The 14041-nt window shown below is 38.5% G+C and overlaps 1 protein-coding gene across 1 annotated transcript in view; it reads left to right on the top strand.

Moving 5' to 3' along the window:
- Nucleotides 1-14041, top strand: part of LOC114890266 — a 458648-nt gene that overhangs the window by 361428 nt on the left and 83179 nt on the right. Inside the window, exon 5 of the mRNA XM_029213703.1 lies at nucleotides 8050-8398. Coding sequence (XP_029069536.1) covers nucleotides 8050-8398 — 349 coding nt within the window. The remainder of the gene's footprint in view (nucleotides 1-8049; nucleotides 8399-14041) is intronic.

Genomic DNA, 14041 nt, shown 5'->3' with positions numbered 1-14041 from the left:
GGCTGTAGTTTCCATTTGGTAACATCCTTCTTCTTCTCTTCCTCTAAAAGTTATCTTTAATTTTTGATTAAGAAAAATCTTTATGTATAATTTTAAAATTTTTGCTTTTTTTTCCGATTTTTGGATGGAAAGAGTAAGGAACAGACACTGAATATGCTCCAGGTCTATCGTCTTCCTGATGATGGCTATTTATACAGTAGGTTGGACAGTGTGATTATAAATATCTTTGAGCATTTTGGAGAAGATATCACACTGCTTATAGTCTCCTTATAATAACACATTTTAAGAATATATGTAACAAATCAGTTTTCTTCCTTTAAAGATTATACCTGTGCATCTCTTTCCTTTAAACTATTTTGACCAGTATTATCCCATGTCTGTATCCTAATGTCTCTGGTTTTTCAATTTGAGGTCCAAACATACATGTTCAGAGTTTTGTAATGGGGACTTTGAGTAGATTCGAACCTCAATATTCTCTCAGTTCTATCAGCACAGCTCCTTAAGGAACTGCAGGCAGCTCAAATCCTGTGTGAACTTGCATAGGCATTACTACATGTGCTTCCTCTACCCAATAATAATAGCTATGAATCTTCACTAATACTTATTGAACATTTTATCTGTGCCAGACACCATATAAAGAAGCATTCATATTTTCCTCATTTAATCCTCACAACTGTACTATAAAGTATTATATTCAATTTATATATAAAGAAACAGTCTCAGAGAGGTGAGGTAACTCTCACAAGATAAGACAGTAATTTGGCCAGACAGGTTTCAAATCAGGTCTACTTAACTCTGTAGCCCATACTCCATCATGCTTTGTGGAAAGAAAGAAAAAAAAGGATATTTAGTATTGTGAAAACCTGCATAATATATAGAAAGCTACTTTAAAAATGTGGGAGGATATCTTGAAAAGCAAGTCTCATCTTATTCTGTTTTAATGAACAGAATAAAACAAAAGTACATATGCATTGCTTCCTTGGAATGTTTTCCTGTAGTGATCTCTAATGATTTCTCCCTGCCTTATGTAGAGAATTAATCTGGTCTCCCAGACTGTGGAGATGTGGTTTTGTATTATATGTTTTTTTTTTTTTTGCTGAAAAATAATTTTTATCCTTTAGTTGAACTGAAGTGATTTGTAAAATAGCAAAGGGCTGTGCAACATTCTAGAACAGCAAGGGAATTCATGTGGGAAGTTAGTGGCTATGAGTGAAAATAAAATAGTGGCTAAATCAGCTGTTGATGTGTGAAATTGTAAGAAGATGATTGGATCTGAAAATTCCTACTCATGCTTTCAGTTTTGGATTTTTTTTTTTGAATATTGAAGAAAGAAATAAACTAATATTTACTGAAGGCTGTCTGGGCCTGGTATTATACTAGGTAATTTTCACAGAAGTTTCTAATTTACTGCAGTCAAAAACCTTTTGTGAAATGCCGTATTATTCCTATTTTACCGAAGAAGAATGCAAGATTTTGCAGTTAGAATATGACAAACCCAGGAATCAAATGTATGTCTTTATGACTTCAGAATTTGAAATTATTATCCATGTAGAAATTTCACAGATGCATAACCTGACTCTCCCTCAAATTATTTCAACTTCAAACTTCTAATAGAAGTTGCCATTCTGAGAATCTGAACAACCCCAGTGAAAAGAAGTTATGAAGCATTTCTCCAATTTCTCCAGAGTTATTTGGCTGGAATATTACACACAGAAAACTACACATATGGCTATTGATTTTGTTATTACATTGATAAAACCCAGTTTCAATAGTGGCTGTCTCCATGTTTTAGACTGCCAGTAAGATACCCAGCCACATAGTAGGTAAGGTATTAGTGTTTATTAAACTGAACAAAAATCTCTATCTTCTAAGAACTAGTAGTCTCTCTGTTTGATATAGGAACCAGTTAAGAATCCATATGTGATCTGGATTACAACTTTGACTTCCTTTCTGAAATCCCAGCCCATCTGACAGATTTCTGCTGCTCTGAATTTCCTTTAGTCCCACATTACTCTTACTAATTCTTTATTTAGAAACCTACAAAGGTGGTCTTTTGCCTAACTACTTAAACACCTTTTCTTAGATTTCAGTCTTTAATAATCTATCCTACCATAACCAGCCAACTTGAGGATAGAAGAATGGAAAGGAACATTTGGGTGAGAAAAGAAGGAAAGAGAAGCAGAACACTACTATTATGAAAGTTTTTGGCTTTAAAACTGTTGGTGTGAGGCTTATGTGACTATTTTTAACTCTCTGAGTGATATGTCTGTGCCTTGTTAGCCTGTAAGAAAAATTTACTGCTTTTCTCATTTACTCTTCCCTACTTTCTCCATCTCCATTCACATACTTGGTCACTCTCTGTGGACATCCTACCTGGTCTCCTGCCCACTAGTGGAAAGATCCCTGTCTATCCCCAGATTTGTCCTTAGACTCTCCTCCCAACCCATTTCTCCAGTGTCCTTTAGTCAACACCCTTGGTCTATCTGGACCCTGAATGCAGGATATAAAGAATGGAACTTTTATGGGCTTCCCTGGTGGCGCAGTGGTTGAGAGTCCGCCTGCTGATGCAGGGGACACGGGTTCGTGCCCCGGTCTGGGAAGATCCCACATGCCGCAGAGCGGCTGGGCCTGTGAGCTGTGGCCGCTGAGCCTGCGCGTCCGAAGCCTGTGCTCCTCAAGGGGAGAGGCCACAACAGTGAGAGGCCCGCGTACCGCAAAAAAAAAAAAAAAAAAGAATGGAACTTTTATAAACTCAAGTGCAATATAATTAACAAAAATGAGATGGAGAGATATCATTGCAGTGAGAATGGGGTGCTGTATACTCACGAAAATATAAAGCCAAAATTTGATCCAGAGTTAATTTTTAACTCCCAAAGTTTCTTTAAGAACATTAGTTCTGAAACAAGATTATTGGATCCAAGTGAGCATTTCCAGGTACGGATCAGAAAAAAGATAGCTGAGGCTGGAGACTGATTCTTTTTTCTGGTATTTTTGTTGTTTTAACTGTTACTGTCAGACATTAGTATAGTATACCCAATAAGTCTACACTGGTGGTGCAGTAACTTCCCATACGATTGCAATTTGGAATTCATGCAGTAAAATACTGCATGGAGGCAAATAAAAGAAGGCTACTGCATGGATCGACAGATCCACTGGTTGTCAGCATGGAGTAAACTAGCAAAATGGCTTCTAACTCATTATCATCTTAATCAATGACCCATCCACTGTGGCTCTTTGTGCTGTGGATTCTATAGTGTTCTCACACCAAGTGGGCTCCTCTTCTTTTCTGATTTCCTTCGAAGACCTTAGTTATATGTGGAAGTCATCTATTAAACTACTCATGTTTGGTGAGCTTTAGGCTTTACCGTCTGTTTCCTACCCCATGTGGCCATCAAAATGGTGTCTCAAAGTCTCCAAGAATCAATAGAAATTTCCTTGTTGAAAACTGGTTTCATGGATCATTTATCTTCTGTTATTTCTGCTTTCACATAATTCTTGACCTATGCAGAGTCCTTCCTTTTCTGTATGTTTTTCAATCCAGCATTTTAGGATTTTAGTTAGAGGAGTCTTCCAGAATTCTTATACTACCCCCTTGTCCCTGCTGCAAATGGAATCTGGGCTCCCTTGATGCTTCAGTTACTGAGGAGGGATTATTTTGGACCAGACTCTATCTTAGAACATTTCAGTGAAGTGATAACTAGTTGGTTTTTCTACTTAGAACACCTACATTTTAATCATGGCTTCACAAGCTCTTGGCTCTTGAACTTGTAGAATTATTTATTGCTGAGCCTCAGTTTCCTCGTTTATGAAGTAAAAATAATGATATTACCTTCCTCATAGGATTATTGTAGAGACTAGATATGTGTAATGGGAAATGGGAGTGGTAAAAGAAGCAGACTAAAAGATGATAGAGGGTGTTGTGTTTTATTTCTCAAACGGCAGAACTACCATCTTCCCTCTGGAAAGGAAGCAACAGACAAACGTCCTTAAGCATAAGGGTTCTTATTTTACTGCTTCATTTACCATATACCGGAATGGCTCTAGCTTTACTTAAAAAGAGACAGAAGTTAAAAAAAAAAAAGAGAGAGAGAGGAAAAAATCCAGCACCTAACATTTACTAAACATTAGTCATATGTCAAATTCGAAATGCTTAATATTAAGTATTATTAAGTTGTCAAGACAATCCTCAGAGGTATATTCTATTCTTTCCCCATTATAGAGGTGAGGAAACTGAGACTCAGGTTAAGTAACTTGTCCAAAGTCGCACAGTTAGAAATGAATAGAGATAATTCGACTTTTAAGCCTATACTCCTGATTAACATGCTGTTACTGCAGTGTTTATGTATGAAGTCAAGGGTCATAAATAATTTGTGTGAATATTCATATTTGAATATTCCTACTTCCTGATATTCATCCCTCCTCCACCAATAGTGTGGTTGACAGTATTTCACATTTCTATTGAAATATCCTTGTCTCTCTGAAGACTTTCCAAAGACTAGCAGAATTAAATATTCCCTGTTCTCTGCTCTCAGAGCATTGCACACAAGCTGATAAAACACACATCACCCTCTTTAGTTATTTCTCCCCTGCCCTCCATCCTGTGACTTCCTGAGTATGGAAGTGTTGCCTGATTTCCTAACACCCCTTTATGATCATCATTGTTATTATTATTGTTGCCGATATTGCTATTACTTTAATTATCAGAGATGAGCACAATATCTGGTATATTGGAAGGTCTCAATATTTGTTTTTTAAATGGACAGTCTATTAAAATTATTTTTCATACAATTAATAGTTTATTGAAAGCCCGAGACCTTCTTACCTACTAATTTTTCATTACTGACTGTGAATTTTTAAAATTTATTTATTTACTTTTGGCTGTGTTGGGTCTTCGTTTCTGTGCATGGGCTTTCTGTAGTTGCGGCGAGTGGGGGCCACTCTTCATCGCGGTGTGCGGGCCTCTCACTGTCACAGCCTCTCTTGTTGCGGAGCACAGGCTCCAGACGCGCAGGCTCAGTAGTTGTGGCTCACGGGCCTAGTTGCTCCGTGGCATGTGGGATCTTCCCAGACCAGAGCTCGAACCCGTGTCCCCTGCATCGGCAGGCAGATGCTCAACCACTGTGCCACCAGGGAAGCCCCTGACTGTGGATTTTTGAAATGTGTTTGCTTCTGGTCCATGCAATTCTGCTGCCTTTTGGCAGCCTTTCAAGGTGCAGAAGCCATGCCTCGTCTATTTGTGTTACACTGGTCCCCAGATCACCATAGGTTCCTAATAAATCTTCTTTCTAATCAGCTTTTGAAAATGGAGCTTCGTGCTTTTCTGCAGTCAGTTATGAAGATGACTGTCTCTAGAGCCTTCTCTTTAGCTACAGCCACTTTCCCAGAATTACTTTTCTTTCCTCAGCTCCATTTATGAGACTGCAGCTCTCCAGAACCATATGTTGCAGCTGAATTGTGCTTTCCCCTAGTAGCAGGATATCATTTTTTTAAATACCATGTTATTTGTTGGTCCCTTGATTAGTCAAGAAAACTAGGAATCTCACACATGTTAGCAATTGTAGCTCCAGGAGCTAAAGATTTATACTACAGGCAAGCATACGTTTATAAGCCAGTTTTCGGATCTCATATCTTAACTTCCTGGCGATATAGCAGAAGTATAACTAAGCCTGAAACTCGTGCATGCTCCAGAACTGACAGACATTTGTGTGTGTGTGTTGATCCGAATGAGTACATAATGGGAGAGAATGATGCTTTTAAATTTAGTTGTGTCTTTAATATTGTTACCAGTGTTACATGTCTGTGATCATTTTTCCCCTGGCAAATGTAGTCTTCATTACAAAATCCAGTCATGCAATTTGCATGCTTTGGAGATAAGGCTGAGGCTCTCTCAGAGCACTTAACCACAGGTGTAAAAATGTTGTGATTAAAAAGAGATTGCACATTTAAGTAGGAGTAATTAGAAGTGAATTGTTAATTGCAAAGTTACACAAGCACTTATGCTTTGCTTTGTGATCCTCCGCCTTTGAAAGGTGCTATATAAATGCAAATTGCTTGTCACATCATTCATGCCATGTATTCATGACATTGAAAAATGTGCATTTATACTGAACTAAGCTTAATAATAAAATACTAAATATAAAGTATGTATTAAATAGACCTACATTTCCATCAACCAAGAAAGTACATTTCTGTATTTTCCTTATGTACCTGGGCTGATGAGATGCAAGTTCTGTCTTATTACATCTGATTAAGGGAATGAAGTATAAAAATAGAACTCTTCGGACTGATTAAACTACAAAACTGTAAACGGTTTTTTTAAAAATATTATTATTGTAGCTTAACAGCATTAAAATTTTCTGAATGTGAACTCACATGTTGGTTGTAGTACCTTTATTGCCTGTTGGTAATCTAAAGAAGGCCTTCTTTCAAGACTTAGAGATATGGTAATTTATCAGTTATTGGAATATTCCATTGCTATAAATATTTCAGCCTTCTTTATGACCTCTTGATATAATTCCCACATCAGGAGTTTGGGTTGTGAATTAAGAAATGTAATTTTTATGAATATCAAGGTTTAAAACCACTTGGGAGAGAGTGAGAATCTCATCCTCACAAGATGGATGCCAGAAAATGATAAACATCAGGTCCCCCTACACCCCATGTTTCATGTGTTTGTCAACAGAAAGAAATTATTTCAGGGAGGTGCTTCTCAGTCACTGATGTGTCATTATGTCATTTGGAGATCTCATTAAAGTATAGATTCTGATTCAGTAGATTTGATGTGGGGCCTGAGATTTTGCATTTCTATCGATAACAATCTTTCTTGTGATGCAGATGCTACTGGTCTACAGACCACATGTGGAATAGTGAGGATTAAGGCAGGGCTCTGCTAACTTTTTCTGTAAAGAACCAGAAGATAGTTTAGCCTTTGCAGGCCATAGGCTGTCTGTCACAGCTAGTCAGTTCTGCTGCTGAAGCACAAAAGAGTCACGGTTAATACATAAATAAGTAAGCATGGTGGTCTTTCAGTGAAACTTCATTTACAGGACACAAGGCAAGATGATTTGGCTCCGGGGCTGTAGTTTGCCCAGGCCTGTTTTAGGGAGTTATGAGTGTTGTTGTTTTTTTTTTTTTTAAGATTTATTTATTATTTATTTATTTATTTAATTTATTTTTGGCTGCATCGGGTCTTAGTTGTGGCACGCAGGATCTTCGTTGAGGCATGGGGGATCTTTCGTTGTGGTGCACAGGCTCTTCATTGTGGTGTGCGGGTTTCTCTCTAGTTGTGGCACTAGAGAGGGCGCATAGGCTATGTAGTTGTGGCAGTTGGGCTTAGTTGCCCTGCGGCATGTGGGATCTTAGTCTCCTGACCAGGGATCGAACCCACGTCCCCTGCATTGTAAGGCAGATTCTTTACCACTGGACCACCAAGGAAGTCCCTACTATGAGTGTTCTAAGAAATTCATTTTTATTCCAAAATTGCCCCTCTTCAGAGCTAACACAGCAGAGGAGAGGCTAACTTAAGTTCTCGAATAGTCTTCAGTGACAATCTGTCTCTGAAAGTTACTAATAGAAATCTATATAGGCCCCATTTGCATTTATCCATCTTCCATTTTCTTCCCCTCCTGGTATCTTTATCTTCTTTCCTCATTCTCCCAGTTGAAGAGCTCCAAGGCAACATTCAGTTCCCCATAACCAAAATCCACGGATGCTCAAGTTCCTTATAACAGGGGTCCCCAACCCCTGGGCCACAGACTGGTAACAGTCCGTGGCCTGTTAGGAACTAGGCCACACAGCAGGAGGTGAGTGGCAGGTGAGCGAGAGAAGCTTCATCTGTATTTATAGCCACTCCCCATCGCTTGCATTACCGCCTGAGCTCTGCCTCCTGTCAGCACCATAACTAGACGAATTGATGAAATAGCAGAGGATATTGAGGCACAATTGTTAGAGAGGATGAATGAGTCACTGTGGTATGCAATCCAGGTTGACAAGTCTACTGATGTTGACAACAAGGCAACAATGCTTGTTTTTGTGTGATATATTTTTCAGGAGGATGTGCATGAGGATATGTTATGTGCACTTTTGTTGCCAACCAACACCACAGCTGCAGAACTATTCAAGTCCTTGAATGATTATATATCAGGAAAACTGAACTGGTCATTTTCTGTCAGTATATGCACAGACAGAGTGGCTGCCATGACTGGACGGCTTTCTGGTTTCACTACTCGGGTCAAAGAGGTTGCCTCTGAATGTGAGTCTACACACTGTGTCGTCCATAGAGAAATGCTGGCTAGCCGAAAAATGTCACCTGAACTTAACAACGTTTTGCAGGATGTGATTAAAATTATCAACCACGTTAAAGTACATGCCCTTAACTCACGTCCGTTCGCGCAGCTCTGTGAGGAGATGGACACAAAGCACACACGTCTTCTCTTATACATAGAAGTGAGATGGCTTTCTAAAGGTAGGTCACTGGCCAGAGTTTTTGAGTTACGAGAGCTGCTCCAGAGATTTCTTTTAGAGAAACAGTCACCGCTGGCAGCACATTCCAGTGACACAGAATGCGTCGCAAAACTTGCTTACTTGTGTGACATATTCAACCTGCTCAGCAAACTCAGTCTGTCATCACTTCGGGGGAGAATGGCAGCTGTGTTCATGTTGGCACATAAAGTGGCTTCATTAAAAGCCAAACTGGAATTATGGGGCAACAAGTGAACATTGGGACTTTTGTCATGTTTCAAGCATTAGCAGAGATTTTGAAAGAGACTGAGCCAGGGCCTTCTTTCTCCCGGCTGGTGCATGTTCACCTATCTCAGCTTTTAAAAGAGTTTGAACATTACTTCCCAACCACAAAAGACCCCCGAACTGGGAAGGAATGGATCCACAACCCATTTGTGAATAAGCCAGTTGAATCGACTTTATCCGTGCTAGAAGAGGATCGACTGCTTGAGATCGCAAATGACGGTGGCCTTAAAAGTTTGTTTGAGGGCTTCCCTGGTGGCGCAGTGGTTGAGAGTCTGCTTGCCGATGCTAGGGGACGCGGGTTCGTGCCCCGGTCCGGGAAGATCCCACATGCCGCGGGGCGGCTGGGCCCGTGAGCCATGGCTGCTGAGCCTGCACGTCTGGAGCCTGTGCTCCGCAACTGGAGAGGCCACAACAGTGAGAGGCCCGCATACCGCAAAAAAAAAAAAAGTTTGTTTGAGACAACTTCAAATCTCCATACGTTCTGGATTAAAGTCAAGGCGGAGTATCCTGAGATTGCCACAAAAGCACTGAAAAGCCTGCTTCCGTTTCCAACATCCTATCTTTGTGAAGCAGGGTTTTCTGCAGTGACAGCAACCAAAACGAGATCACGGAGTAAACTGGACATAAGCACCACATCTCGGGTGTCACCGTCTCCCATCACCCCCAGATGGGACCATCCAGTTGCAGGAAAACAAGCTCAGGGCTCCCACTGATTCTGCATTATGGTGAGTTGTATAATTATTTCATTACCATGTGATAATAATAAAATTACCATGTGATAATAATAGAAATAAAGTGCACAATAAATGTAACGCACTTGAATCATCCCGAAGTCATCCCATCCCCGCCCCCGGTCTGTGGAAAAATTGTCTTCCACGAAACCGGTCCCTGGTGCCAAAAAGGTTGGGGACCGCTGCCTTATAAGTATAAAATGGCATAGTAGAGCCGGCCCTCTAGTCCTCCAGTTATGCACCCACGAATTCAACCAACCTTGGATTGAATTTGGTCCGGAATTGGTTGAATCCAATACTCGGTTGGTTGAATCTGTGGATGTGGAAGCCGCATAGCTGGAGCTCCGGTTGTAAATATCAGATGTTATTTAATATACTCAGAATCCTCAAGAGTCTCCTCAAAGAGCAGAGCATTAGACCAATAGAGTTTTATATTTATTGGATGATCTCTCCCTTGTTCTTTTTTCCACGTTCTTTTTTCTTTTTATTCTCAAATAAAGCCACACAAACAACCAGTGTTGTTTACCAAAGGTGAACTGTCCAATCAGATTATCTACATCCAATCCTTTTTTTAAATCTCAGTCAAGATCAGAGTCCTTCTTCTAGACAAACCTTTTTATCTTTCCAATTATCTAGCCTCCCTCGGTTCTTCCAATGGCTGTGTCATTTGACAACTCCAGAGCTGACATTTCATTACAGTGATCAGGTAGGCAGGTTTACTCTTCCCCAGAATGACCAGCCTCGGTACTAATGTCTAAAGTACACTTTACCTTATTTTTACATTTTAGAGGAAATAAAATTAAGGAATGTGGCAAATTGTGTTAGAAATTTTTAACATTAACTACTAGGACTGTTAATATCACAGTAAAATACTAGGCTATTGATAGGGCATATTCATTAATTTCACTAGTAAATAGTCAAGAACGTTGAAAGAATTTATATATAATTTATCTTTAAATACAAGCTGTAACGATTAAACAGTTTTAGTAGAAATAATGGATTAGGAGTTAAATAAACTATAGCCTGAGGGCCAAATACCACTCACTTCTAGTTTGTGTGTGGCCCACAAGCTAAGATTGTTTTTGTTTTACTTTTTAAAAAGGTTGAAAAGAAAATCAAAATATGAATAATATTTTGTGCCACTTGAAAATTGCATGAAATTCAAATTTCAGTTTCCATAAATTAAGTTTTATTGGGACACAGCGACACCTGTTCATTTGTGTATTGTCTGTATTATCTATGGCTACTTTGGCACTACAGCGGCAGAATTGATTGCAGCAGAGGCTGTGGCTCTCAATATTTACTGTCCGTCCATTTACAGAAAAAAGTTCGGCAACCCCTAAGTTAGGTGAAAACATGTCTTATGACTTATATCTGTGTGCTTCACTAAAACTTGATTACTTTAACATCAATTAGTTAAAACAAAACTAAGAAGGTTGAGCACAATGCATGTGGTATTTGGAAGAATGGAAAAAATTGTTTAAAATATCTGGATCTTGTCTAGTTCACAATATAATAACAGATTTATAAAAATTAACAGTTAACACATCCTTACTGTTTATGTCAGGCATACGCTAAGAACTTGTGGGTCTTATATTTTATATTACAGCTAGTTAACTGGCATTATCTCACAGCCCACAATTACCATTTGAAATAGGCACCACTGTGATCCTTATTTTGGCAACGAGGAGGTGAGACTTAAGTTAAATGACTTGCCCCATGTCACCCAACCAGCAAATGGCAAAGTCAGATTTGAACAGAGACAATTTAACTCTTGAGATCAATATTTTAACCCTATAATATAGTTCATCAACATTTTACAAAGATAGTACAGTTGTCCCTTGGTGTCTGTGGGGGATTGGTTCCAGGACATACCCCCCTCCCCAACAATACAAAAACCCGAGGATGCTCAAGTTCCTTATGTAAAATGACATAGTGCAGTTGACCCTTGAACAACTCAGAGGTTAGGGGTGCTGACCCTCCTCACATTTGAAAATCTGTGAATAAATTAGAGTTGGCCCTCTATATCAATTCTTCTGTGTCCAAGGATTCAACCTTGGATTGTGTAGTATTGTAGTATTTACAGTTGAATAAAATCTGCCTATAAATGGACCCGAGCAGTTCAAATCCTTGATGTTCAAGAGTCAGCTGTATTTGCATATAACCTATTCACGTCTTCCCATATACTTTAAATCATCTAATCATCTTTATATCTTCCGTATACTTTAAATCATCTTTATACAATGTAAATGTTGTGTAAGTAGTTGTAAACACAATGTAAAAATACTATGTAAATAGATGCCAGTGTGCATCAAATTCAAGTTTTCCTCTTTGGAACTTTCTGGATTTTTTTAAAAAATATTTTTGACCCGTAGTTGGTTGAATCTGTGGCTGTAGGACCCACCAATATGGAGGGCCAACTGTACCAATTTTCTTATACACATATTGATCAATTCAGTAACATGTATGTGGGAAGTATCCATTTGCTCACTACCTTGTGATCTTCTGGCCTGAATGTGGTCTTGTTCAATTTGAGAGGAAATGGAACTCTTGTAGATTATTATTAAAGTCACTGAGGTATACCCTTCTTTTAAAATTGCTTCTCCTATTTCCCTTGGTGTTTGAGTGACTGTGAAGTAAAATGACAACAGGCAGGTTGAAGTTTAATCCAGGTAAGATGGAAGCTTTTGGAGAAGCTGAAGAGTATTTTCTTTACACTGAATTAAAGTCTTCACAGAGCAGAAGTGATTTAGATGGTGCCTCAGGAAAGAGAAACTTTGCATTATGCTTTGCATAGCACACAAGTTGTGACCATTTTTTTTTTTTACCTGGTGGCTTCATTACAGTTCTTAAAGGCTGATAACCTTTACTTAAATACCTTTTTTACAATGCCATGTTTATGCATGTATGCATACGTAAAATCAGATGAGCAAGGGAGCACAGTCAGGGCTCTCAAAGCTGAAATTAGATGCATCACCAGCTTTTTCCTCCACCAAAAATTTAGCTAGCACAGAAAACAATAGGCCACGTGCATAAAGCAATTAGTGATATCAAGGCCTGGACAATCACCTAATTCTGTAGCAAGCTACTTTAGACTGGATTATTTATTTACCCTTGCCTTATTTTACTGTGCTAGTGGGATTTCTTAGGGCTTAAGGAGAGTTAATTCTGCTGGTAGGCATGATCTTTATGCAATTCCACTGTTGGAATTATATGTATTGAGATAAATGTGGGATTCATTGTAGATTAAAAGGGTTCTTTTGTTTGGAGTTGAGGAAATAACAAGGAGAGTGTTTTGAATTCTCTGTTTGTTTGGTTTTTTCCCCCTCTTATTGCATCACACATTTCCACTGCTGACCTTCAGGCAGGCCTCTTTGTAGAGGTTTTTGTACAAATGATTTGTGAGGGTCTTTTGAGTGGGTAATTGGACATTCAGTTGGAAGCTTTATTTTGACAGTGGGCTAATAGGTTAATTCTGTATTCAAAAACAGATGTGTTTGTTTGTTTGTTTTAAATAATGAGTTGTCAAGCCAATTCCCATTTTACGGGCATTTTGCTTTCTTTTGATGGCAGGTAATTTGGTAAACAGATCATGTTACTTAACTGTATTCACTTCTTCATCCGCAGCAGAAATCTTGTTTCTCCTCTAAAGAGAAACTTAAATATGATATTTATAATTCACGTGAAGGCTGTAGGAGCTAGCATCAAGTGCTTATGATTATATTCAGATGATAAGAAAATGTAATGAAAGTCTAGTAGAGCTTGCTTATTACCGTTGACTTCAAGTGCAACATCATTTAAATTGAAACGGCTCTGCCCTCTACTATGAAAAATTGTCCAAAGGGCAAAGAGTTGTCTCTAGGGCTATTCATTGATGTACATTAAACCTTCGTAGAGAATACATTTCCATTGACGGTATGAAAGGGAAAACCAGAGTGTTTTTTGGAAAACTACTTATTTCAGTAAATAATTTCCAAATGATTTCATTAGATAATTGAGGCTTTTCAAATATGAATATACAGAGAATTAGGACAGAAAGACAAATAGTGACATTTAGTAATGCCGCACCATGAAAACAGTCTTGGCTACCACTCTAAAAGCGAACAAATAATTATTAAAACCCCATCATCTTATTTTATTATTTTATTAGGGGCCATGGTCTATTAAGTTTCCTATATCCTGATAAAAATGTGAATTTTTCCTTAGCAGTACTGTGAATAATACAAATCTAATATCGTATTTGATTTTATTAACCAAAGGAAGACAGCAAACACACCCACACACGCACACACACACCCACACACACCACATCAGACTGCTCTAAGGGAAAAAAAAATCAGCAAACAAAACAAAACAACTGAACAAGTGTATAAAAAAAGCAGAAAACATTAGGAGGGGAAAAAATCAACTAATTTTTCTGGACAATCACCTAAGTCTGTAGCAAGCTACTTTATAGTGGGTTATTTATTTACCCTTGCCTTATTTTACTGTGCTAGTGAGATATTTAGAGAAAAGAAAACAGAAGCCTAAAAATATTTAAGAATATTATTTCTTAAATATTGATG

Source organism: Monodon monoceros, unplaced genomic scaffold (assembly GCF_005190385.1).
Source record: "Monodon monoceros isolate NGI ecotype Baffin Bay Population unplaced genomic scaffold, NGI_Narwhal_1 Super_Scaffold_11, whole genome shotgun sequence".
Lineage (NCBI taxonomy): Eukaryota > Metazoa > Chordata > Mammalia > Artiodactyla > Monodontidae > Monodon > Monodon monoceros.
Note: the sequence above shows the minus strand (reverse complement) of the source record. Positions and strands in the feature narration are given on the sequence as shown.